A 27418-nucleotide genomic window follows, 5' to 3' on the forward strand; every position below is an offset into this window, starting at 1 on the left:
CCAGGCCCGAGGCAGGATTCGAACCTGCGACCGTAGCGGTCACGCGGTTCCAGGTAAGACGGGTGCCAGACTGAGATTCATTGGGAGAGTCCTTAGAAATTGTAGTCCATCAACAAAGCAGGTGGCTTACAAAACATTCGTTCGACCTATACTTGAATATTGCTCATTAGTGTGGGATCCGTACCAGTTCGGGTTGACAGAGGAGATAGAGAAGATCCAAAGAAGAGCGGCGCGTTTCGTCACAGGGTTATTTGGTAAGCGTGATAGCGTTACGGAGATGTTTAGCAAACTCAAGTGGGAGACTCTGCAAGAGAGGCGCTCTGCATCGCGGTGTAGCTTGCTGTCCAGGTTTCGATAGGGTGCGTTTCTGGATGAGGTATCGAATATATTGCTTTCCCCTACTTATACCTCCTGAGGAGATCACGAATGCAAAATTATAGAGATTCGAGTGCGCATGGAGGCATTCCGGCAGTCGTTCTTCCCGCGAACCATACGCGACTGGAACAGGAAAGGGAGGTAATGACAGTAGCACATAAAGTGCCCTCCACTACACACGGTTGCGTGGCTTGCGGAGTATAAATGTAGATGTAGATCAGTTCATGTGCGTGTCGTTATCCCATGATTTCTGCCACCTCGATGTACTATTCAAGAGACAATGAATTCTGTGACAAATTATTTCGTAAGCGATCCCGTAAGACACACTTGAACATGGATAATCAATAAACACACGGATACACATAAACAGCCTGTTCACTTGGATACAGACGCATTTCTGAATGTAACAATATTGTCATAATACGACATGCGTCGCAACATACTTTCTTTCAATCTCACAATCAGACTGGAGTAAGGTGGCATGCGTGTGGCTACTTTTCAAGGTTGAGATGGCAATGAAGGTCAATCTGACGTTTTTCTAAGTCTCTGTGGTGGGAGACAGCACAAAATGATTCGAATGTCAGACTAAGGAGGTGGATACGGTGTTAATACGGAAATGAAACACTCGGTTAATTTTTGGTCTTCTTCTTCACCTATTTATATGAACATGATGAAGAGCACAGACACGGGTTTGTACAGTGAGTCGTGAGACCCGCTTAACGTAAATGTGAAACACAGATGTTGCTTGTAACCTCAAGCTATTACTAGATGACCTAACTAATTACCAGAATAAATGGTCACATAAACCTGTATATCTAGTATGATGAGTGTACACACACTAATGTCAAAAATTTTGTTTGGATCATGTATCATGAAAGCAGCCTGTTGCTCTAATCAGACACATGGTTTCAATTACATGTCACATTGGAGGGTGACGACGATATACGTAGGAAGACGTGCAAAGGAAACCAACATCCACTTTACAGAAGTACATACATGCAAGTTTTATAAGTCCGTTTTCGTGTGCAAGCTTAATTCAGCATAAGTCTTCTCAGTCACATAGTTTGTGATGTCAGCTGGTAGTCATCTGAGATGTTGCTTTCGACGTATGTCGCGCTCGGGATTTGCTGCTGGATCGAACCTGTTCTGCTCGATCGATGACATTTTCGCTCATAGGTGATGCGTGACTGCGTCGCCTTTTGTGTCACATTCGCAATCCGCACGACACAAGCGGCTTCTTAATGAGTATGACGACACATCGAACTGACAAAAGCAACAGGCGCTGTATGACTCCACCTAAGTTACAAGAATTATTGGTAGCATTCTTGTTTAGACATTTTTTTAAATTTTTGTAGCTTCTCTTCATCACTCGGCCATACACCTCCCATCCCTTACGAAGATTCAGCCTCAGATCTTAGAAACTAATTTACATGTCTTTCCTATACAAGTTACAACTTACATACGTGTGTATGTATAGAGTAAATCCGTGAGAGTTGGACCACTGGCCGAGACTGATCAGTATTTTAGAAATGTGCCGCTAGAGAGCAGCTCACGGTACTTGTGAGGAATCTCTTTTATGAGCATACGTGGTAACAGAGCACTGATGTTATTTTTGTATTAGTTGTGTAGAAAATGTACATTCTCTGTTCTGGAAATCCGAAAAATTTTTTCTTTTACTTACATAATTTTAATATTAACGCTTAGTTTGCACAATATTGACACGGGTGTTTTACTGCAAGCTTGACAAATATGTAGGCACGATATTGAACCAAAATGGCCACCGAATTCGCTATCTGGAGATGTCAGAGTGGTCGATATCACCCAGCCAATGAGGAGAGATGGACCAGTGTAATTTGAGAGAGATGAACCACGTGTTTTAATGTGGGAGATGTGAACCACAATTAAATTTAGCTTCAAGACATGTGGAATAATTCCACAATATGGCCCAATCACAGATTATGCTTATTTGTCGAAAGAAACGTCTGTTCCTACGAATGGAAGAGCAGAATCTCACACATATGTTAAACAACCACTTTAAAGATCATCAAAAGTGCATAGTTACCAGACAAGTCAAATTTCTGCACTGACAAAACTTAGGTCTTCAATCGTACTAAACTTAAAACTTCCAATATTACTTCAAAAGTGATTATTCCTAACACAATACAGGCAAATTTTGGAAGAAAAATCACCTGTTCCTTCTACTGCCAAAACCATGAATCTTAAGAGCAAGGAAACAGCTAAATTGTGCTACATTTTGCTGAAAATATTCGAACTGTAAAGAAAGAGAGGGATAACAACAGAAACAGCAAAAAAGGGCACAAAAGAGGTCACCAAATAGAAATACTAGTGAAGAGAAAAACAAACCGAAGAAATTAAAAAAGAAAAATACAGCAAATAGCTCTCTATATTCATCAGTTGCAGAAAGCTGCAACATTGAAGATACTATAGAAAAATAGGAAAGTAACTTTGATGAATGGGATGAAGATGGATGCGTTGGATGTGATGAAGTCTGTTATGAATTTGATAAAAAATACGACTGGTCAGGTTGTTCCCTGTTCACGATGGTCACTTGAATGTTATTCAACGTTTTATGGTAAGTGTAATTTCTCTTCTGATAGCTAATGTTGAATCAAGAATTATTATGAATGGATAAATTTTCTGTGCTAAAATATTTAATACGGTACTGTAATTCTGTGTATTCATTACAGTATATTCCAAATAAAAATATGCAATTATAATTGACGGTTTTCTTCATGTGTAACCACTTTCTGTATGGTAATCGTCCCCATCCATTGGCCCATCTCACCTGTACGTCAGTGCGTGAGATGGACCACTCATATATATTTTCGTTGTATCATATCTCTTGTATAATATGTGAGGGTGCCTAGTAATCCTAGTAATGTATTTTACTTAAGTTCGTATGACATTCTATACGAAAATGCTGTCAGGAGCCAAAAAAGTTGAAAAACACAAAAGTTTTATGCTGAAGTAAGAAAGTGGTCCAACCCTTCTGGGCTTTCTTCTAAACTTACTCTACATAAGTGTTTACATATGCAGATACATTTTTCTTTCAATTTTAAACACATGGTACCACATACGCACGTTTTTCTATTAATACAGTTAAAACATTACTGAGACACAAATATGTACCTTCGATAACATTTTGGAAAAAATAGCGATCAATTTTCACTCTTGTTATTAGAGAAACAAACTAGATCTAGACTGTTTTTCTAATTACAACACTTATGTACAGCACACAGGGTTATAGAATCAGCCGGAAAAACTTGTAAAGGTGTTGCAGGGTATGTTGTACTGAGAAATAATTGTTGGCAAAAATTCGTTATGTTGCGCCGTTTTCGAATTAAATAGCCCTGAGATAAGCCAATCAGGCTGTAGCTCGCGCAGATCCATGCAGCCTGCCGGAGATGGTGTCTCCAAACTTGTGCTTCGAGGATAAAAAATTACTTTTAGTCATCCTTTTTTCTCAATTCCCTTTCCTGGTCACAGTGAACACAGACTGAAGATCACACATATACTTAGACAAGGTGCAAAATATGACACTGAATATCAACATTTATCATCAACATAAGTACTGGTACCAACTGCGCTTCATTTCCATTTTCAGAATGACACTCCGGACATCGGCTTCAAACTAGACGAATGATTAGACAAGATACGGAATAGTACATTGAATGGTAAGGTTTACCCATTAACATGCACGCGGTTGGAGAAAGATACAAGCCCCTTTACTAATCTCTTGCAGTTGTTCTCTTTCTGCCTTCTGTCCGTTCTTCATATCATAGGTCTGACTGATTCACATATGCCAGCATAATGTTTTGCTCCTCTTCCATTCCTATTGTGGTTTCCAAACACCATCACGTATGATCACTTCTCAAAATAATATACTGCAACACAAAAATAGAATAGTATTATCCATAGATAATCAGTCCTCCTCCGTTTTACTACCTCTCTCTACTCAGGCATACAAACATTTACAAAAAGAAACCATCAACAACTTTCAACTTTTTTAGTCCTGCCTTCCTCAGTTGCGTGTAATATTGCCTAAAGAGACAGGGCTTCAAAATAGCATATAAGCCTAGGCAAACCCTCCAATCTCACCTAAGCCAGCCAGCTACCAAGAGGGACAAATTCCAACAATCGGGAATATACAAACTTGAGTGCCAAAGTTATGATGCAGTATACATAGGCATGACATGCAGGAATTTTGAAACAAGATACAAAGAACATATCAGATGTTGGAAGTATGAAACAAACCATTCCACATTTGCAGAGCAGTTAAAACACTATAATCATCACCTACAAACATGGAACAAGAAATGAAAATAATGAGAATAAGCAACCATGAAAAACATCTTATACAAACGCATGAAAACTTCCAAATCCAGAAAGCCATAGCAGAAAACAAACATCTGATAAATGAACAAACACACATCAGCACAGGCTCCCTACTACACTTAATAAAGGAAATGATAACATAAAACAAAAAAAAACTCTTCCCCACACCATTTGAACACACACACACACACACACACACACACACGCACACACACACACACACATAAGCAGAGCCAAAAAGACACAGCATAACACACACACACACACACACACACACACACACACACACACACACGTACACACACAGCACAAAAAAATTATATCACACCAAAACACACACACACACACACACACACACACACACACACACACACACACACACAAATGCATATACGAACACATCACAGATACTTCAATAATTACACTCGAAAGTTGGCAATAACATTCGATCTTTGGCAGAAACATTTGACAGTCGGCAATAGAAACCAAAACATTGCATTGAAACAAGCGTTCAGTTCACAGTGTTGTGGAATGTGGGGAAAAAGACCGCAAATTGGCATTCATAAGAAGAAGAACAACAACAAAAATGCAACGGGAGCGTAATAAGTAAGAAATTGTCCACGCAACCTGTAAGTACTGTTCAAATCATTACTGCTTAATAGGAAATACCAACCACCAGAACTGTTTATAACCGATAGGCACAATGACAAAAATGTAAATTAAATAGCTAACATATGTACATATTCCAGGCCATGATGATGCCTTGCAGAAAATAAAGGCGAAACGCGTATGGCACTAAAATTGTGTTTTATTCAGTTGCTGTCAGACGGTCCATAAGTAAAAATTTATCAATATACCGTAATCAACAACTTTGTCTCTGCAATCCACTTGCTGCTATAATCCTCTGCTTTTCCTGTGTAGGTACTTTGCCTTCCGAAGGCAGGTACTCAAAACTTGCCTCAGAGCACTCTCTGCTGCTGGCATTTACTTATTTCTTCTCATCAAAATTCATCCCTTTCGCCAATCCATAATTCATAACCTGGAATCAGTGTTCTTCCCTGTATGCAAGCCTAGTTCTTTCAATCAGAACCCAATTCGTAGCTTACTCAGTGAGGTACAGTACACTAAAACTGGCAAAACAAACACGCTTTGCACAGAAAACTAAATGTTAAATTACATCTAGACAAGATGCTACTCGATCAGACTCCCGCGTATCAAGTTATACGTTTTGGTGCCGCACTCTGCAAACACGAAACGGACCGCAGCTACTCCCAATTTCCATTCCACAGCTACTCCCAATTGCCGTTCGCAAGATTTCTGCGTACATTTCTCTCTAATGGATGGAAAAACAGACTATTAGTCACGTTTTAAAGACCAAAGCAAAGACACACAAAACGAATTTTGGAATCAAATAACCACTGTTCAACCTCCAATCATTAACCACATACATCAATAACAAAGAACTTTTACCCGTTCTCAACATTCCAAACGTGAACCAAAAGACAAAATTCTCTTCTCAGCATACAAGGACAGAGTCAACATTCAAAATTCAAAAGAACATAACTGTTCACAACAGCTTGCACCTTGCCTAGGGAGAGAGGGAAAGAGAGAGACTGCTCGCTATTAAAAGAATACGGTCATTCACAAGAAGTTATCACATCATTATCGGAAGAAAACTAAACATAGCTGACGTAAATTGTCCTGCACATCATGTAGTAAAGCTCGGTGCTAACTACATACGTCCGTATACCACAGTTAAAGACACACAACAAACTCAAAAATCGTTATCTGGTATCAGTTCACTGTGTCACACAACACACAGGTATATCCAATACCACTGCATCACAACTGTTCATCTCCAGCAAATGAAGAAGCAATTGTAGCGACTCAGCACTACGTATTCATCAGATTAAACAATATACTCGAAGAATAAATGGCATAAAGCATGTGGAGAAATCTTGCCTCATCCTTGATTAGTCGTCACTGTACACTCCACTACCAATATTCTCCTTCAAGAATACCAATTCCCTTACAACACGTTGCCACATATGTGAGGAAATTGCTAGACCACTTGACCCTGCCCGCTTAGCACCTAGTAAATCCTAATTCATATAAAGTCTATGCAGAGACAATACATGGAATTCTCATCACATGGAAATTTATTTAAAAGTGCGCACCTGAACGCGCGAAAATCTATGCAAAACGAGAGCACATCGAAAATCTGTTGAAACGAGAGGAAATCTAAACAGTTGGAAAATCAATCCAGAAGAGAACCCAAAAATGCTAGGCATAGGAAAACACGTAAAATGTAAATATATGGCACATTAAAACTCATATAAAATTAATTCAAAAGAACACACTAATTACATAGCATATAACACATGAAAAACCTGTTCAGAAGAGAACAAAAAGGAAATCTTACAACATGGCACATCTGGCCGAAACACATATACACTGAAAACATTTTCAAACGAGAACACTTAAGAAATTTTAATTCATGGAAGATCTGGTCAAACTAGTGCTCATCTGAACACCTGACACATAAAATTACACTGATGCTTCCTGTTTATACATTGATACTAACTAGTGCTTACCCTCATAACACTAAATAATTTACAGTGTATACACGACATAGGGAAATGCGTCACCTCCTTACTTTTTGACACAGAGCCGTGAACTGGTCTCAGTCTACAACTCATCTTTATATCTCACTTTAAGTCAGCTGGATTCTAAATCTTTTTCGTGTGGTACCACATGGCTGAAACATGCTGCAGTATCGGTTGAAAACCTCTCACACCAAACTCACTAATTATTAAGGTTTAGTAAATCTGTATTTTGCAGCTGGTTAGCTGTTATTTCTAATTCACTGAAGTTCTTGCATGCACAGCTGCTGAAGTGCATCCATGTTCAAAATCTTGAAACACACTAGTCCCTAGTCGCCGAAGAGCTCCTATTCCCTTGGTAACGCCGTCATAGCCCAAATCCACTTCTATTTCACTTTCACTGAGCAACGGAAATAAACATACTTCAATATTCCACAGCGACATGACTTTTCTGGAACCCCCATTCCTTTGCTGCATAATATTCACCGAACCAGACACACTGTAAACACAGGAAGCTACAGCAGTTGTGAGCTCACTTTTCTCTGAAACTTCATTTACTACCTTCTCACTTATAAATATTTCATTTTTAGTAATGCTCTCCGCAGGTTTTGCCTCAGTTTCATCCTGTTCCTCTAGAATCGTTCCAAAACCTTACCTATGGTAATCTACTGTAAATATTTATAAGTATTTCAAAAACAGTGTGGGGACAGTAGACACAGCCACAGACGCCTCATGAACAGCAGTTATTGCTTCTAAATCACAAGCACTGGTTGGAAATATGCCATCTGAGCTCTGTTGCGCTTCAACGGCCACCTGCTTTACCGTGGTAATGGGGTCTACTTCTATATTGTCCATGGTTTCGCGCCACTGGCTATTCGCCACACACTCTTACACACCCACAGATCACGCTCGCGGGTTGCGTGTTCTCCTACACATTGGGGATTATCACTGTTAGTGCCTCTGATTGACGTAGTACCACACGCGTGTTAAAATATTCCCCGTCTCCCTAGGAAAGGCCCTTGCGGGTTGCCCCAATGATCATCATAGGTTCTCAGGAGATATTCGTACATCGAATTCACAGTGACGCGTCAAAAAATCACAGCCACCAGCTTTATAATGTGTTGGTCCTATCTTACAACACAATATAGCAGTGTTTCTGCATGGCGTGCATTTCACAAGTCCTTGATAAGTTTCTGGAGGTGCATGGCACCATGTTTCTCGGCATACGCGACACAATTCCCGTAAATTACAGGCGGGTGGTTGCAGGTGCGGAGCTGGCGCCCGATAGCGTCCCACATGTGGTCCATTGGTTCTAAATCAGTACTTGGCGGCCAAGGCAAAACATTAGTTCACTTTCATGCTCCGCATACTGCTGTAGCACGGTTGTGGCCTTGTGACACGGACAATTATCGTACTGGAAGAGGCCATCGCTGTCAAGGGAGACCTCAAGCATTTAGTGGTGCAAATAGTCTGTAATAATGTTCACATAGTCCACAGCTGTCATGAAATTCACTGTTAGATACATACCAAAACAATATAGCTACAAACTCACACATCACAATTTTTATCATTTTCTCCGTTGCGTCTACTAGAACAATCGTCCATTCCACTCTTTGTACCTGAAATGAACATTTCCAGGCACACATTTTAGATTTCGACAGTATTTCCTGTACTAACTCATGAAAAATACTTCCCTCCAAGCTTTCTACATACCTTGCACTCTTTATCCTTTTTAATATCCTAAAACACAAAATCAGGAGAAATCGTTCGTTATATTTCACCACATATATCCTCATTACTCTTTCTCAATTCATAATACGTATCTCATCTCTTACTCTGCTCCACTGCATCACATATAACTCGACTTTTCAGAACCATAAATGCACCAGACGCTCTTACTCTATCACTTCTCTACCGAAAATTATTTTCTGTCTCAAGATTATGTTTACTCTTATACATTGTACACTATACGTTCGTTTCTTTTCACGCCTTCAACAATGCTGTATTGCATTTCTCTGTCTTTCATATTTCGTTCCAGTACCATTAAAGAACAGCCTAAAAAAATTCCAGTACGCTTTGCATTGTGACAATAAACTAGCATACTGGATAGGTATGTATCTTGAATTCGTACAATGTATGTAGTACGTACACCTTTTTATGAAAAACCGGCAGAAGTTTAGCATAAATTCGACACACAAATAGCATCCCTAACAACTTAAGAAATTTCATATTATGTACTGTCACACAAAAGTATGGTTAATATAAAACCTAGAAGTTAAAGGAATTTTCATATATCTAGCAAATAATGTGATTGGAGAACAGCTTCAAAAGAAACACTATACAAAAAAATAGAACCAGTAATGAGCACAATCAGGAAGAAACGTATCTCCTTCTTTGGACATCTGATGAGAACACTAGGAAACAGAATTGGTAAAGTAATAATACGATAACAAGGGAACAGTAAGAGCGACATTAAATGGGTTACAGAAATTAAGGAAGACACAAGAGAACTCCAAATTGTAGCAAAAGTCCTAAAAAACAAAACAGAGAATCTGATTCCTGCAAGACATACAAATCAGACTATAAATAAAGATCATTAAAAGGGCTACAGGAACGGTCATCTCAGACGAACAATGCAACAAAATATCTCATAGAATGAAGAAATATTGGGCAGACAGAAGAGCAAAACCATAAATTGTGATAATTCTTGTGTAAGAACTGTATTATTGAATTGTCATATTGAATTATTATTGAACTGTATTGTATTACTGAATAACAACAACTTGTACAAACCTTTGTATAACTGACTAGAATGGTCCAGTGGAGGCCGTAAAATAGAAATAAAATAAATAAAAATAATCTGATAAAAAGAATATTGCAGCATAAGCATAGTATGACGACATGAACCGAAGGAAAATATTCAAATCACTGAACAGTAAAAAATACACACCATTACCAAACCTTTCTCTGTTAAACATATCTTATCTTTTTACAGACTGGCATTGTTATTCATTAAACCTTACCTCATATACATACTCCTAGACACCATATTCTTCCTCAAGAAGTCCATCTCGCTGACCGCGAATAGCCCTGCGATCTGCAGCTACTTCTCAGTCCACAGGAAGCGGCAATGGATTCGTGAGGAATATGTGCAACACGAAAATCGAAAACATGATGTAGCTTTGTGTCAAAAAACAAAATTTATTGTAATTCAAAATGTCACTCTAGCCTTCCCTGCTGCAACGATTGTATCATGCTACTTATGCTTTGTGCTTTGGCAGCGGTGAAATGTAAGTCCAAGATCAAATTGTCAAAATGTAAAGTGTTTTTGTAAAGAAGAAAAGCAAATACTTACTGTAAGAAGTACTTCAATCTCAATTCTGGTTTCACTGTTTTCCAGTAGGAATGTCCTGTGCTTTATTTCGTAGTTTTGTTCTTTCACTTTCAATGGCGTATTAATTAATAAAGGCTTCTTACCTTATGCCCTTTTAACACCTTGCGTAAATATCACTGGTGATTTTGTATAATGTCTAGTAAAAGTGTGTAATATTTTCACAAAAGAATCACATTTCGCTGTTTCCTAAAACCATCAGGCATTTTAAACATTAGCCAGTCATTCTATAGAGTACCAGGATTTCACACAATGTCGATAACTATTTCTCCTAATATGTGCACCTTTCAATAGCTTCATTCGAAAAAGCATAATCATAGAGATAATGCTTAATAGCTGAAGCCTGCTCAAATCTTAAATGTTATATGAACTTCTTTTGCCGGCATTGTGAAATAAGTCATGATGACATAACAAACTTCCCGTAATCTTAAGCAGATGGCAAGGGGCTTTCAAAAGGTGTCACAATTTGTGCTCGTGAACTACACATTTGTTTTCTAATTACATTATTTGTTTGGCGGACATTCTTATTACATACGGCGTGCCTCATCTTGAAACACATTTAAACAAATATACATTTGTGATTGTGAAATTCACATTTCTAACTTCTAAACACGTTAACATTTCAACATTCTAAACACGTTATTTGTTGTCAAATTTTCTTATCACGTACGGAGTACTTCATCTAAAAACACATGTATTATTGCGCATAATTTGTAATACTTTCTCTTGAAACGGTGTTGTTAAAAAAGTCAGATGAGTCAATGTCAAAATTGTTTCGGTAATTTCTTATAAAATGGGATTTGGCGTGTAACTGAAAATATAAAGAAAGAAGAACAAACATAATTATCTTAATGTTAAAAAGTTCTTACACAGCAGTGAATCTGAGGGACGTTCTTTTCATTGGCGTTTTACACAGTCTGATTTAAATGCGATTTTCTTAAGCAATCTACCATATTCATAAACATTGTCTGCAGTGATCGAATAGTGAAAGCCCTCGAGGTTAAAATTACGTAACGAACTCCTCTGAAACATCTGAATGTGGTTGAGTGGTGTGAGCGGTCTTCAACGCTCTGATGACTTCCTGAAAGCACGGATTAAAAAATGGTTCAAATGGCTCTGAGCACTATGGGACTTAACTTCTGAGGTCATCAGTCCCCTAGAACTTAGAACTACTTAAACCTAACCAACCTAAGGACATCACACACATCCATGCCCAAGGCAGGATTCGAACCTGCGACCGTAACGGTCGCGCGGCTCCAGACTGTAGCGCCTAGAACCGCTCGGCCACTCCGACCGGCAGCACGGATTAGAACCTCGAGGAACAAAGTACTACAAAATGACTCTTACTCTTCGGCATGATAGAAGTTTAAAAACCAGCATCTGCTAGAAAGTGATTTGACCTTCCGCTCTTGGGTACTGCACTTTCGTGAACACTTCTAAATATGTCAGTGAATAAATTTGACAAGTGCCTTTGAAGACGCATATCAGAAATCTAACTGTCTCTCCATGGTGTAGGTATAATGTGACATTCACAAAATCTACTAGTCACGAAAATGGACGTATTAACATCTAACATGAAGACAGTGACGGTGGTCTACCTACCTGTTTTGTGCTGTATTGTCGCTGGGTTAGCTACGTTCCTGCACTCCATAGATGTCTGCCAGTTCGGATTAAATCTGTGTATGACCTCCATTCATAACTTCCGAAGCTGAAATGAAGGTGAAAAATATGGTAATTGAAGGCCACAATTTTTCGCTCAAACACTTTTTATTTACACTTTTTCTTCGTTCCATTGCTTGACGCGTCTTGTTTAATCATTATCAGATGTTTAACTACAAATTGCCGACGTATATACGTCCTTAGAAGGCGTCGCTTATCCGAAACTCAGATTTCCCTTTTCTAGCATGACATCCTGCAAACTATGGAAAGTATGGATGTATATAAGAGTAAGTATGTGATGGGATTTCATTCGGTCTGGTTAACAAATTGCGCTGTTCTTGCTAGTTCAAGAAACTGCCGATGCCTAGAAAATGTGTGAGTCTGGAAACATCTATTACTTGAGTAACACTGCTTTGCACTTAAATAATTACTCTGTGAATGCCCAGAATGTTCTCTTGTTAGTCCTGTCTGTTTCTCCAAGACAACAGGCCTCTTGTAAAATTAAATACTAGAAAAAACTCACAGAGTGATACGAAAGCATTGTAATGCATCAGAGATGAATAGCAAACTCATTCTGAAGAGTGGAAAATTCTTTAAACTTAACTGCCGTCCTACCCTCATGGTACAAGACTGATATCTACAGCTTCATCTACATACACAATCCGCAAGCCACCGTGCGGTGCATGGTGGAGGGTTCCTTGTACCACTGCTAGCCATTTCCTGTTCTGTTCCTCCCGCAAATGGAGCGAGGAAAAACGACTGTCAGTATGCCTCCGTACGAGCCGTAATTTCTCTGATCTTATCTTCGTGGACCTTGCGCGAAATGCACGTTGGCTGCAGTAGAATCATTCTGCAGTCAGCCTCAAATGCCGGTTCTCTAAACTTTCTCAACGTTGCCTCACGATAAGACCGTCTTCTACCGTACAGGAATACCCTTTCGAGTGCACGAAGTATCACCGCAACACTTGCTTGCTGATAGAACTTATCGGCTAACTCTAACAACACGCATTTGAAATGCATCGATGTCTTTCTTTAATCCAATATTCTGGGGATCCTGCAAACACGAGTAGCGCTCAGAAATGGGTCGCAGTAGGTGCTATACGCTATCTCCACTATAGATTAGATACATGTTCCTAAAATTCTCCCGATATTCGGAAGTCGACCAAGGTGAAGGGCTCGTTCTAATTCATATTTCTCTTAATCTTTATGCCTAGATATGTAATCCTCTTGACTTTGTGAAATGGCACACTCCTAATGCTGTATTCGAATATTATGCGATTGTTTTCCCCACTCATCTGCGTTAACTTTTATTTTTCTACATTTCGAACAAGATGCTATCTATCACACCGACTAGAATCTTGGTATAAAACATCTTGTATCGTCCTACAGTCACTCAACGACGACGTCTTCCCGCGCAACACAGCATTATCAGCAAACTGTCGCTGTTTTCTTTTCCCTGTCCGTCAGATCATTTATGAATATAGAGGACAAGAGCGGTTCTGTCGTAACAATGCATTCCTGAGGATACGCTTGTCTCTGATGAACACTCGCTATCGAGGACAGTGTACTGGCCCCTGTTACTTAAGAAGTGTTAGAGCCACTCCCACACCTGGGAATCTATTCCGTATGCTCGTATCTTCATTGAGAGTCTATGGAGGGCCACTGTATCAAATACTTTCCATAGTTTGCAGGATGTCATGCTAGAAAAGGGAAATCTGAGTTTCGGATAAGCGACGCCTTCTAAATACGTGCTGATTTTGGACAGAAGGTATGCTGCATCGATGAAATATCTTCTACAGCACTCGTATCGTACACAGTCAACTGCAGGCAGAAGCCGACAAGGAAAGAGAAGCCCTCTTAACAACAATGATACTGCATTACTAAGGAGACAGTTGCTGACACCTTAATGCCGCATTAGGTATGACCACAGTTTTGTACCGTTCATGGAATATACATCGTGGTTATTATGTCTGATAATTGGATACGAAAACTGTATCCTAAATGTTACGTTTCGGAGGGTCGAGATTTTAACCTGTCACCTTTAATTATCTCAGTTTCAGCTTTCAGTGATATTATTAGGGCCGTTAAGAAGCCAAGTTTTCAGCTCAACTCACTTCATTACTAGAGATGGATGTGAGAAGAGTAACCCCACTCCGAAAGTTTAGAGAGCTCTTGGAGCAGTTCCGCTTACGTCAAGTATGTGGGTGAGAACACCGGTTCGGACTGGACACACGCATTTGGACACAATTTCCCTTAAAAGGGCATATAAGAAGGTTGTAGATGACACGGTAGTTCAAATGGCTCTGAGCACTATGAGACTTAACTTCTGAGGTCATCAGTCCCCTAGAACGTAGAACTACTTAAAGCTAACTAACCTAAGGACATCACACACATCCATGCCCGAGGCGGGATTCGAACCTGCGACCGTATCGGTCGCACGGTTCCAGACTGTAGCGCCTAGAACCGCTCGGCCACCCCGGTTGGAGACACGGTAGTCTCAGCCCCGATTCACCGTCAGAAGGTCGCACGCACGTTCAAAAATATTGAGGACATATTTCAGAGAGAGAAAGATATTTAGAATAATTGGGCTCTTAGTTACAAAACAAATAGGAGGCGTTTTCCTGATCCCGAAAATAACGTGTGATAAATGGTTGTACACAGTGGAGAGCGCCCATACTGATAAGGGAAGGCCAGGACACATACATACAGATATATAGGCCACGTAATGGAAGCGTAATACTTCTCTCAAGTTTTTCTCGAAACCGCCAGAGTAGTGCACCTTACTGCTTACATATTACGTTGTTTTAATGGCCTATTAATGTGTACAAAGTTTGAAGTAAATCTGAATCCCAACGTCGTGGCCGGCCGAAGTGGCGAGCTGTTCTAGGCGCTACAGTCTGGAAGCGCGCGACCGCTACGGTCGCAGGTTCGAATCCTGCCTCGGGCAGGTTATTTAGGTTTAGGTGGTTCTAAGTTATAGGGGACTGATGACCTGAGCAGTTGAGTCCCATAGTGCTCAGAGCCATTTTAACCGTTTTGAACGAACGTCGTGGCCTCCCATTGTGAGTTTTCAGAATTTGCTATCGGAACATATTGGAATTCTAATTGTGAGATTTCAAAGTAGAGAATAGTGAAGTCAAAAGACACAATGAATCGGCGGCATAGGCACAACTGCTACAAGTGCCGTGGTCTTTTCAGCGCCACATGTGTTTGCCACGACGCGGGCGGCGGCCTCGGGCGCGAGCGATCGCCCCAGCTGCGCACACAGACGGCCGGCCTATATAAGAGCCGGCTGCCTCAGACTGGACGCCATCGCCCCTCTGGTCACCATGATAGGTTTTCTCGTCCTGGCGGCGCTCGTTGCCTGCGCGAAAGCGCAATGGGAGCCCAACGTGGTGGAGGGCCGCAGTGTCATGGTTCACCTGTTCGAGTGGAAGTGGACCGACATTGCCAACGAGTGCGAGACTTTCCTGTCGCCGAAGAACTACGGCGGTGTCCAGGTGAGAGCAACCACAGGGAAGGATGAATGAGTTAGTAATCCATGCCCCACAAGGGAAATATACAGTTTGCTTCAGCTGTCCAACGTGGTCTCTGAGTTCATCTGGGCTTGTTTGAGGGAGAAGGCGTTAACTATGTGCATTGTGAGTTCGTAGTACATCATACCTTCAATTATCAGTCGATACATCATCTCCATCTGGTTACAAAATCACTCTCTCCGTATTGACGATGAGGTAGTATCGTTCAGTCAATAGCTAACCGACTAACCATATGCTCCTTCCCTCTATATTTGTGTTGTGTACATAGTTCCGCGTAGTCAGAGCGTACACAACTTTCCCAATAGAGCGCGCCCCGCTAAGCACAACAGCGCAGGCGCAGCGCTCGTCCGTCTCCGCAATACGACATGGCGCTGCCTAAGAGATGGACTAAATTCTGCTTCCGCCGATCCGCGCATTAATATGTCTCGCAGCCAATGAGATTGCTGCTAACATAGAAGATTTTCTCCTCGCGGATGACACTCGCGCAGTGATACATGAACGCGCGAGGTATTATAACGAGTGTACAGACCTCCGATTAGTCAGTCTGCATTAGTCTGTACCAGTCTATAGTCAAGTTTCAGTCTGCAGCTAACAAGATTACCATATTCCTGTACAAGCCATGAATATAAATGAATAGACACTTTGTCAAGTATCAGAGATATTTGAGAATAAGGTTAACGTACCAAGACCAAAGGAACTTCAGATTGTCAATTGTAAATAGCATCCAGAATCAAGTTACGTAATATCTATGTTTTTTTATTATTTTTATAAATGTGTGTGAAAATTAATCAAGTTCTGTTTAAAGTTGGTCACCGTCAGTCTGCTACTCTGAGCGTGCAAGTGGCATTTCTATCGTCTGACCTAACGGCAGAAGATAAACACGCCACGATAAGACCACGAGACATATTGCTGACACTCGCCTACTTCGTTAGAGCGACAAGTCAAATAATCTGATGGTGTGTGTACCGAAGGTCTTACAGTACGCACACCACAATTTGTCTTCTGTAATCCGTGCTATTACCACCTCGTATATCGTAAAGTGCAATGCGGTACATTTGGAGAAACAAGAAGCTAAGTCGGCTCCGGATAGAATACGCGCGTGGTGGATTAACGTCCGTGAGTGGAGCACATACCAGCCTATGATTTGTACGCCGTTTTTCACACTCGTTTAGGCCATTTCTGGGTTGATTACCGCATTTCGCCTCAGGAAATACCATACAGAAACAATTAAAATACGATCACACACAGGACAAATTTACACAATTTGCAGACGAGGACGCACAGGACTTTACCTCGTGTGAAACTATAGCCAACCTCGATCATATTGGACCTATCACGCTGCTGCTTGTACGTTGACCGCTACAGTGTAATTAAACTGTTTTTATTAAAGAAGGTAAATCAGAACCTCACGCACGCGTTGCTAAGGCAGAGCACAAGCTTCAAACTCTACAGTGACCGAACACTGCAGGTGGCAACAAGCATTGGGAAGAAGGATGAGCACACTTTCCCCATAAGGGTGACAGGAAAAGCATTCGCCCGAAAGGGCAAATAAACATAATTTTCCCAGAACGCGAGTACAGCGCAGCCCACCTTAGAAGCGGTAGACGTGCGACGAGGGCCTCCCGTCGGGTAGACCGCCCGCCTGCTGCGTCTTTCGATTTGACGCCACTTCGGCGACTTGCGCGTCGATGGAGATGAAATGATGATCATTAGGACTACACAACACCCAGTCCCTGAGCGGAGAAAATCTCCGACCCAACCGGGATTCAAACCCGGGCCCTTAAGACTGACAGTCTGTCGCGCTGACCACTCAGCTGCCGGGAGCGGACTTAGAAGCGGTAAACGCTACAGACATGAAGGAGAAGAATTATTTTTGTCTGTACCAATAGTTTACAACTGTTGTTACATGCACCACGAGGTTACCTAGTACTGGATGCTTTGACATGTGCCCCACGTTACGTTCCCTCTCCTACTTCTTCGCTGTCAACACCTGCTTTCCTTCCAGATTTGTTTAACCTTGCCGTGCTTCCCAAGTAATTCAGTCACTCCATTTTATACATTTTTCTGTAGCACTTAATATTCTGTTTTTCTACGTGCACCGTTTCCTCCTTCGTATTATCTTAACCAAAACAGCCGTTTCGATATCCTCTGTCTTATTTATGAGAAGCAGACTGTATTTCCCCACATACTTTACTCCATCAGCTATTAATTTTGTTTCAGACGCTGCTCGTTACTTCGTTTCTCCTGCTCTTTAACTGTGTTAAATTGCTCCCCCATATAATAACTGGCTTCCTAACTTGAAGTTGTAACAAAAAAGTCATAATGTTCCCAGTCACATCGTTAACAGTGATATGTATATTCTGGCAACCTGTCATCGCTACAAGCCGACTTCGACATTACTTGATTAGCGCCTCCGCATACTAAAAAAGAGGAACCAGATTCCATGTCTCTTGCTATATTTATGGAAAGGGGACAGACAGAACGGGGAAATTAAAAGTTCCTTCAGTAGAAAAGTAGTGAAACTGGCTCTCTGGCTTCCGCAGAATCACGAAATTGAAACGCTTGCGCCTCTGTAAATGCCACACAAGGTTTAGTTTATCGTCACTAACTAAATAAATATTACAACTTTACAAGGTTTGTTACTGCTCTGTTTTGTATAGAATATTGGAAGTAGAGGGAGTCGCCTCTATTGACGTTCAAATATACCCAGAATAACTAAAATCCGCATACCTCATTTTGACCTACGGCACATCGTGCTCTATCTACCGATAATATAGAATTTATTTCGGTAAGCGATGTTTTACAACTTGCTCCTTTTGATTGTTTGAGTTCCGTAATAAATCTGTGACACTTATCATGATCAGTTTGGAAAAATCAGGTTCGGTAAATCGATATTAGGAATTACTGTCTGTTACAGGGATCAAGTAGCTATAACTACAATGATGGTGATCATGTTTGGTTTGTGGGGTGCTCAACTGCGTGGTCATCAGCGACCGTACAAAGTCCCAATTTGTTCACACTCCAATTTTGTACGCAGTCCAACCTAGCCGCTATCACTAGCCACATCATCATAGTGATGACGATAAAATGATGAGGACAACACAAACACTCAGTCCCCAGGCAGAGAAAATCCCCAACCTGGTCGGGAATCGAACCCGGTACCCAGGGGCAGCAATGCTATCCGCTAGACTACGAGCTGCGGACAGCTGTAACTATCGTTTTGTTTAGTTACTATATTTTCATGACTAAGCCTACAAAAAAATGTGCTAAAATGTGAAGTAGTGGAAGGAAACACCTTACTGAATATGTATTTTACCGAAACTGTCAATGACTGTCGTCAGAATACAGGTTGTGTTGATCTTACAATCCGGAATTTCGGATTAATTACCATTTACCGTAGCAGCACTGGAAACGCTAAAATTGCGCTCATTTCAAGGAATTACAGAAAGTGAAGAATAAACAAAGTGAAGAGTTAAAAACAAAAAATAGCGGATTATTCAGTGTATTTTAGGCGCCCTTCCATTATTTTAATATACGTGGTACCTGTGAAGTGTTTGAACCAAAGATACGATATAAAGTTACGACACTATCTAAATGATTGTGAAGGTATTTGAAGCTGTAGTTCCTTCACGAATGATGTAACCCTGAGAATCGAGATTACGTCTACAAAGTACGAATGGTGAGGGTTACGGGGGCATCAATGAAAAATTTTAATAAGTGCCCCAATAAAAGTCTTCGAAAATATTTTCATAATCTGAAGCATCAGGCATGATTGAATTTCATAATAGGAGACTACGTCTGTATTTCTAATCGTTTAGAAACTGGACTGAGAGGTACAACGGGCACAATTCGTCGCCGCCGACTTCAGTATGATAATCTAAATGCATTTTCAATTTTTCAGGTATTGCGCTCTCCTCCTGGTCCATTTTAGAAACCTCTGAACGCAGGTATAACAATACAGTTAATTCTCTTTTCAGGTGTCACCACCCAGCGAGAACCTGGCCATCACCGCAAGCAACCGACCATGGTGGGAGAGGTACCAGCCGGCGTCGTACAAACTCGTCACCCGCTCCGGTAACGAGGAGGAGTTCAGGGACATGGTGAAGCGCTGCAACGCCGCAGGAATCCGGTAAGAGGACGCCCTCACAGGATCGAGATGTGTGGCAAGGCGCCACAGGGCTGGAAATCGAAAGTGGGGTCTCTATCAGGAACTACTTTTGTAATGAGTGAGCCATGAGACATTATAGCTTGTGCACTACAATAACGCCTTCACCGCCTCCCACACCTACTATTTCATTCGCTGATGGAACGCATTGGGACCAAATTACCGCAAGCTACTTGGTTAAGCGAAAACTGTGTTGGTAAGCGAAAAGTACTGACTGTTGTTGAAACGCCAGCTCATGGAATTTTCTGACTAATTCTATTCCCTCTATAGTCATACTTCGGTGTCTAAACAACCTGTGATGGATCATATAACTCTCCTTTGAAACCTCTCATCAGATTCCGTTAATAGTTTTTGGTAAGAATCCAGAATCGACAAGCAGCAGTAGAAGCTACGGTCTATAAGAACTTTCTTTCGTAGGTGAGTTGCTTTGTCTTAGGATTCTTTGCAATAATATATGATATGTGCCACTCGCAGAGTTAGAATGGTGCGCTCATTTCACATTCTGTTGCGCCTTTTGTGATTAATAGTACTTGTTGCTGAATCTGAACACTGACCGTTGTTCAAAAAATGGTTCAAATGGCTCTGAGCACTATGAGTCATCAGTACCCTAGAACTTAGAACTACTTAAACCTAACTAACCTAATGACATCACACACATCCATGCCCTAGGCAGGATTCGAACCCTCGACCGGAGCAGTCGCGCGGTTCCCGACTGAAGCGCCTAGAACCGCTCGGCCACCGCGACCGGCACTGACCGTTGTGCTACAGGCAGTCGATACAGCATATAATTGTCCATTCCTTTGGATTACATTGTTTAACTTCGGAATCGATAAAAATCATGCTAGGAAACTTACATTCACGATAATACCTAAATTTCTGTGTTACAAATGGAGTCTTTCCACTGAAACATAAATGACTTTACCTGTCTTGAAGTATAATTTTGCTTAATGTAACCAGCAGTTTTGCAGGGACAAGTCTAAATTACTCATCACAAAAAACCATAATTGCATGATCTTATATGTCAGTGGAAATATATTCCGATGTTACACCTTTGCAAAGTGGTTCAAATGGCTCTGAGCACTATTGTACTTAACATCTGAGGTCTTCAGTCCATTAGGTCATTAGAGACGGAGCACAAGCTCGGATTAGAGAAGGATGGGGAAGGAAATCAGCCGTGCCCTTTCAAAGGAACCATCCCGGCATTTGCCTGAAATGATGTAGGGAAATCACAGAAAACCTAAATCAGGATGGCCGGACGTGGGATTAAGGACAGGTGACATAAGTCTCATAAAACGACCGTTAGATACGCATTACCGTTTAAATAATTATTTTAAGCCTCTGTTACACATGTTCACTGCAGTGGACAGCTGTCAATATCACATCTTTGGCGATCTGAATGAGTCCTGAGGCTGCACATTCACGCAGTCCACTCCAGTGGTCACTTCCTGCTGCTGCTGTGCACTGAGTGTATTTGCAGCTTCAGGACCGATTGAAAACGTGAAAGAAGCGACATTTAACAGCTGTCCATAGCGGTGGATTTGAGCACCACAGGGTTAAAATACGGTACAACAACGCACAATGAGCTTATGTTAACGTGAAGTGCGGTGGATGATCTAGGTCTGACGAAGATCTGAAACGCAGAGTTATGACATGGTACAAAGTAGAGCACATCCTGCGTCGATCATAAGTGAGAACTTCAATCAGTTCAGCTGGAATTCATCCGAGCGTAAATATCTGCCAGTACTACACAAAGCGCTGTTTCACTGTGGAATTTCGGTCGAACTGATTGCAGCGAGTAGTAAGCATTGGTTTGATTCGCTATGTGGGGCTTGCTCGCTGGAAGAACAGTATCAGTGATATGCACGGAACTCGGTTCAAATCCACAGTGCTTTTGATAAGTATAACTGTGGCTTAAAAATAAATCTCATGTAGTATTTATGTACCTATCCAGACATTTACTAAAGTAACGACTTCTCTCACAGAAGGTGGAAATGAACTTTCAGTGCTAGTTTCCTCAACTCAATTCTGACCAAGCATTAGTTTATCTATTAATTGGAAACCCTGTTCTAAGCAAAGAAGGGAAAGCAGAAGGTAGAGGGAGTATATAGTGGGTCTATACAGGGGCGACGTACTTGAGGAGAATATTACGGAAATGGATGTAAATGAAGATGAAATGGGAGATACGATACTGCGTGAAGAGTTTGATACAGCACTGAAAGATCTGAGTCGAAACAAGGCCCCAGGAGTAGACAACATTCCATAGGAGCTACTGACGGCCTTGGGAGAGCCAGTCCTGACGAAACTCTACCATCTGGTGAGCAAAATGTATGAGACAGGCGAAATACCCTCAGACTTCAAGAAGAATATAATAATTCCAATACCAAAGAAAGCAGGTGTTGACAGATGTGAAAATTACCGAACTATCAGTTTAATAACTCACAGCTGCAAAATACTATCTCGAATTCTTTACAGACGAATGCAAAAACTGGTAGAAGCCGACCTCGAGGAAGATCAGTATGGATTCCGCAGAAATGTTGGAATACGTGAGGCAATACTGACCCTACGACTTATCTTAGAAGCTAGATTAAGGAAGGGCAAACCTACGTTTCTAGCATTTGTAGACTTAGAGAAAGCTTTTGACAATGTTGACTGGAATACTCTCTTTCAAATTCTAAAGGTGGCAGGGGTAAAATACAGGGAGCGAAAGGCTATTTACAATTTGTACAGATATCAGATGGCAGTTATAAGAGTCGAGGGTCATGAATGGAAAGCAGCGGTTGGGAAGGGAGTGAGACAGGGTTGTAGCCTGTCCCCGATGTTATTCAATCTGTATATTGAGCGAGCAGTGAAGGAAACAAAAAAAAAATTGGGAGTAGGTATTAAAATCTTTGAGGTTCGCCGATGACATTGTAATTCTCTCAGAGACAGCAAAGGACTTGAAAGAGCAGTTGAACGGAATGGATAGTGTCTTGAAAGGAGGATATAAGATGAGCATCAACAAAAGCAAAACGAGGATAATGGAATGTAGTCGAATTAAGTCGGGTGATGCTGAGGGAATTAGATTAGGAAATGAGACACTTAAAGTAGTAATAGAGTTCTGCTATTTGGGGAGCAAGATAACTAATGATGGTCGAAGTAGAGAGGATGTAAAATGTAGACTGGCTATGGCAAGGAAAGTGTTTCTGAAGAAGAGAAATTTGTTAACATCAAATGTAGATTTAAGTATCAGGAAGTCGTTTCTGAAAGTATTTGTATGGAGTGTAGCGACGTATGGAAGTGAAACATGGACGATAAATAGTTTGTACAAGAAGAGAATAGAAGCTTTCGAAATGTGGTGCTGCAGAGGAATGCTGAAGATTAGCTGGGTGGATCACATAACTAATGAGGAGGTCGTGAATAGAATTGGGGTGAAGAGGAGTTTGTGGTACAACTTGATAAGAAGAAAGGACCAGTTGGTATGACATGTTCTGAGGCATCAAGGGATCACAAATTTAGCATTAGAGGGCAGGGTGGAGGGTAAAAATCGTAGAGGGAGACCAAGAGATGAATACACTAAGCAGATTCAGAAGGATGTAGGTTGCAGTAAGTACTGGGAGATGGAGAAGCTAGCACAGGATAGAGTAGCATGGAGAGCTGCATCAAACCAGTCTCTGGACTGAAGACAACAACAACACCAACATTTTCTTTTGAAACAGTCTGTGCTATGCAGTGTGACGATTTGGTTGTTGGGTGAATGCGCTTGCTTTTGCAGTATCTACGTTGACGCCGTGTTTAACCACATGACGGGAACGTGGGACGGCGTCGGCACCACCGGTGGAAGCAGCGTGGACACGGCCAACTACGACTACCCCGCGGTGCCCTACACCAAGGAGCACTTCCACAGCCAGTGCACCGTCGACAACTACCAGGACGCCAACAACGTGAGTCGCATCTCCTTCGGCGAATCCAGGAGAAAAATGTAGCAAGCGTACTATAACACGTTAGCAGTACACGGTGATGTCACAATCATCTCATCGGCCCTCATTAATACTTGGCATTGTCAAAAAGATTCATCTGGTTTCACAAGACGGCGCGTAAATTGACTCAATGCTGTGTTATGTCGTATGTGCACTGCATATATATTGGCTGATATAAGCTTAGTGATTTGAAGGAAATTTTACTTTCAGTACAAAAAGAGCATCGAATGTCTCAAATGTTGACTAGAGTCGAAGAAGCGGCATGATGGCAGTTAGTATTCCAACGTATAAAGCTTCAAAAGCGTTTAAATCTCATCACTCTGAAAAACTGATATGCTGTCGTGCCTCTGCAGGTGTTAGCTCGGCACTGCCCTTATTGTTGATGACAGATGAAATGTAATCCAGTAAATACACCGCAGCACGACATGATTTATTTCATTTCTGCAGGTCTTACGCAACGTAACATCATCTCTGAAAAATACGCCATTACGGTTATAAAATGGTGAAACATCATAGAAATTTGGGATAACAGAGAGACTAAATCAGATTCACTCTTTGCACGCACCATATGCTGATGGAACAGGAGAGGTAGCAGAATAACAGTGGTGTATTCGCGAAGCACCTTAATGTAGCTAGCCGGCTGTATACTCGTACATAGATGTGAAATGTCCTGCAATTTAGTTTGTATAATTCAGTGCAATGTCATTATAATACGCCACACAGCTGCAGAAGATAGTGGTTTGATTTCTGTAACATGAAATCCATCCTGGAAACTTTTGTCAGTATCGAATCTGACTTAGCTTTCGGTATCCTTTCCTATTTTAAGAAGCGTCATTTAATCCATATTATGTTGGCATTATTGATGATTGCGCATGTTCCTATCAGTATTGTACTCATACTGAAAATTACAAACCTGATATGTCATAATTCGCATTAGAAAAACAACAATGAGCTCATGCTCTCGAACCTTAATCGTAACATTAACGCAAGAGGATGAAGAGGTATGGATAATTTAAGGGAGCATTTGACATTCCAGTACGTTTATATTTTTATAGTAATTTTGTCATTTTGAAGGATATAAGAATCTTCGGTTTAACTGGCTTGTTTGGCCTGGCATCCAGTGAACACGAAAACGGTAGTTCGGAACAGAAATACTGTACAAATTCCAGTATAACGTTTATGTATGATCTTGTATACTAGAATAATAACTGATTATACATACAGTCCAAGTCCGCAAAGCAAACGGTAGCGTTGTGTCCTGTGCTATACAGGCTGTAACAGGTGTAAGTACAGATATTTTTAAAACGTGATACCTTAATACATACACACATCAGTGTGTTGATTGTTTTTTCCCCGCAACGACATTCTTCCCACAAATACGTCATATATTGTACTACCTGATGTTTTCTGCACTGTCTATAACTCCACCACTAAGTGGCCTATGACTGTCAGTATCGGTTGCCCGTTTTGTCCACGTTTCGACTCTTGATCTGCTGCCCAGGGGAAAATAAGCGTTAACGACATGTTCTCGTCACCTGTACTTGGAGGTACTACCAAACCTAACACCATACTACTCATAACAACTATAACTGCAAATGAAGTAACTACTGATGTGGTGATGTTCAATACATGGTTCTCAGTCAACAATAATAATATCTACACCTATATGTGTTACAGCTATAATTTTGAAAGAAGTAATTAATGATGTAACGATGGTCAATACATGGCTCTCGGTCAACAACAAAAATATCTACACTTGCATGTGTTACAGCCTTCGTGATAACACAGTAATATACGGCACTGGTAACCGATTTTTAATAATTTTTTACGTTAACGAGTTCAACAACATTTTAGTGAAATAGTACCACAGTTAGCCCTCGCATTTAAATAGTCATTATGTGTAAAAATCACAGGCGCTCTGCTTGCCACGTTTCTTTCACACTCAGGTCCGCAACTGCGAACTCACTGGACTGCACGACCTCGACCAGAGCCAGGAGTACGTGAGGGGCAAGATTGTGGATTACCTGAACACACTCATCGACGCCGGTGTCGCAGGCTTCAGGTGAGTATCTCTTTCTCAAAACTAGATTACCACTTTACAACCAGAGCGAAGAACTCGTGTTATTTTGTGCGTTTGCGCAGGATTGACGCTGCCAAACACATGTGGCCATCTGATCTGGAGAACATCTATGGAAGATTGAACAACCTCAATACCGAACACGGATTTGCGGAGGGTCTGCGTCCCTTCATCTACCAGGAAGTCATCGATCCAGGTAACTCATGAACATCATTGTGAAATTGACAGACGGTTTGACGATAGAACTTAAAAGTAGCTAAATCGAGTCACAATTTTCTCGCAGGTACTGAGGCTGTTTCCAAGAATGAATACCTTTCCATTGGAAGAATCACTGAGTTCTATTTCGGGCAAGCGCTGTCAGCTGCCGTGATGAGGAACAGCCCTCTCAAGGACCTCAGCAACTTCGGTACGTTTCACGACGCCGGAGTCTCAGACTGAATATTTTGCGGAACTTAAGGAACTTGCCTTTCATGGTACTGTTTCTCTTGGCAGGTGAACCTTGGGGTATGGTTGCTGGAATGAGTGCTCTGTCTTTTGTGGACAATCATGACAACCAGAGAGGTCACGGAGGCGCCGGTGATATTCTCACCTTCCAGAGCCCCAAGATGTACAAGGTATGAAACGCAACGAATAAGTACAGGAAATAATCATTTTAAGCCATTTTAACGCAACCGGTTGGTGGTTTAGTAATATTTAGAAAACTCGTCACTGGTCACTTCGTTATCACAAGTCATTGTCGCGAAGAGACCATGAGGATAAAATCAGAGAGATTAGAGCCCACACAGAGGCATACCGACAGTCCTTCTTTCCACGAACAATACAAGACTGGAATAGAAGGGAGACCCGATAGAGGTACTCAAGGTACCCTCCGCCACACACCGTCATGTGGCTTGCGGAGTATGGATGTAGATGCAGATTCTACTTCCGAATCCCACACTTTACTGTTGTGCCAGAATGACCCCATTTCCACAAACAGAGGAAGAAAGTCCACCCTGGTGTTTCCTGTTTGATGTGCTCTCTGAAGGGATATTCACACAAGTATTGCTTAATTAGCAGGACAGGATGAAAACTCATGTAAAACTTACATTAACATATGATAGTGCATAACATTATTGAAAAACACGTCAGTGAACCCTCGGTAAGTGTGAATAAGGATTTGTGAAAGTAGTACAGCTGACTGAATCTCTAGTGATTTACTGACAATGTTTTTACGAGAACAGCTGTGAAATATGTACATTCTCTGAATAATACGTAAGTCGACAAATATTTCAGTTAGTTTCGGTCTAATAATTCCTGAAAA

General features: G+C 41.2%; 1 protein-coding gene across 1 annotated transcript in view; it reads left to right on the forward strand.

The window, feature by feature from the left end:
• LOC124594134 (alpha-amylase-like) overlaps positions 1-27418 on the forward strand; it is a 72443-nt gene that overhangs the window by 37413 nt on the left and 7612 nt on the right. The window contains exons 2-8 of the mRNA XM_047132490.1: positions 15583-15884; positions 19898-20049; positions 23837-24005; positions 25988-26103; positions 26184-26314; positions 26402-26524; positions 26611-26732. Coding sequence (XP_046988446.1) covers positions 15583-15884; positions 19898-20049; positions 23837-24005; positions 25988-26103; positions 26184-26314; positions 26402-26524; positions 26611-26732 — 1115 coding nt within the window. The remainder of the gene's footprint in view (positions 1-15582; positions 15885-19897; positions 20050-23836; positions 24006-25987; positions 26104-26183; positions 26315-26401; positions 26525-26610; positions 26733-27418) is intronic.

The sequence above is a fragment of the Schistocerca americana genome, chromosome 2, assembly GCF_021461395.2.
Source record: "Schistocerca americana isolate TAMUIC-IGC-003095 chromosome 2, iqSchAmer2.1, whole genome shotgun sequence".
NCBI lineage: Eukaryota > Metazoa > Arthropoda > Insecta > Orthoptera > Acrididae > Schistocerca > Schistocerca americana.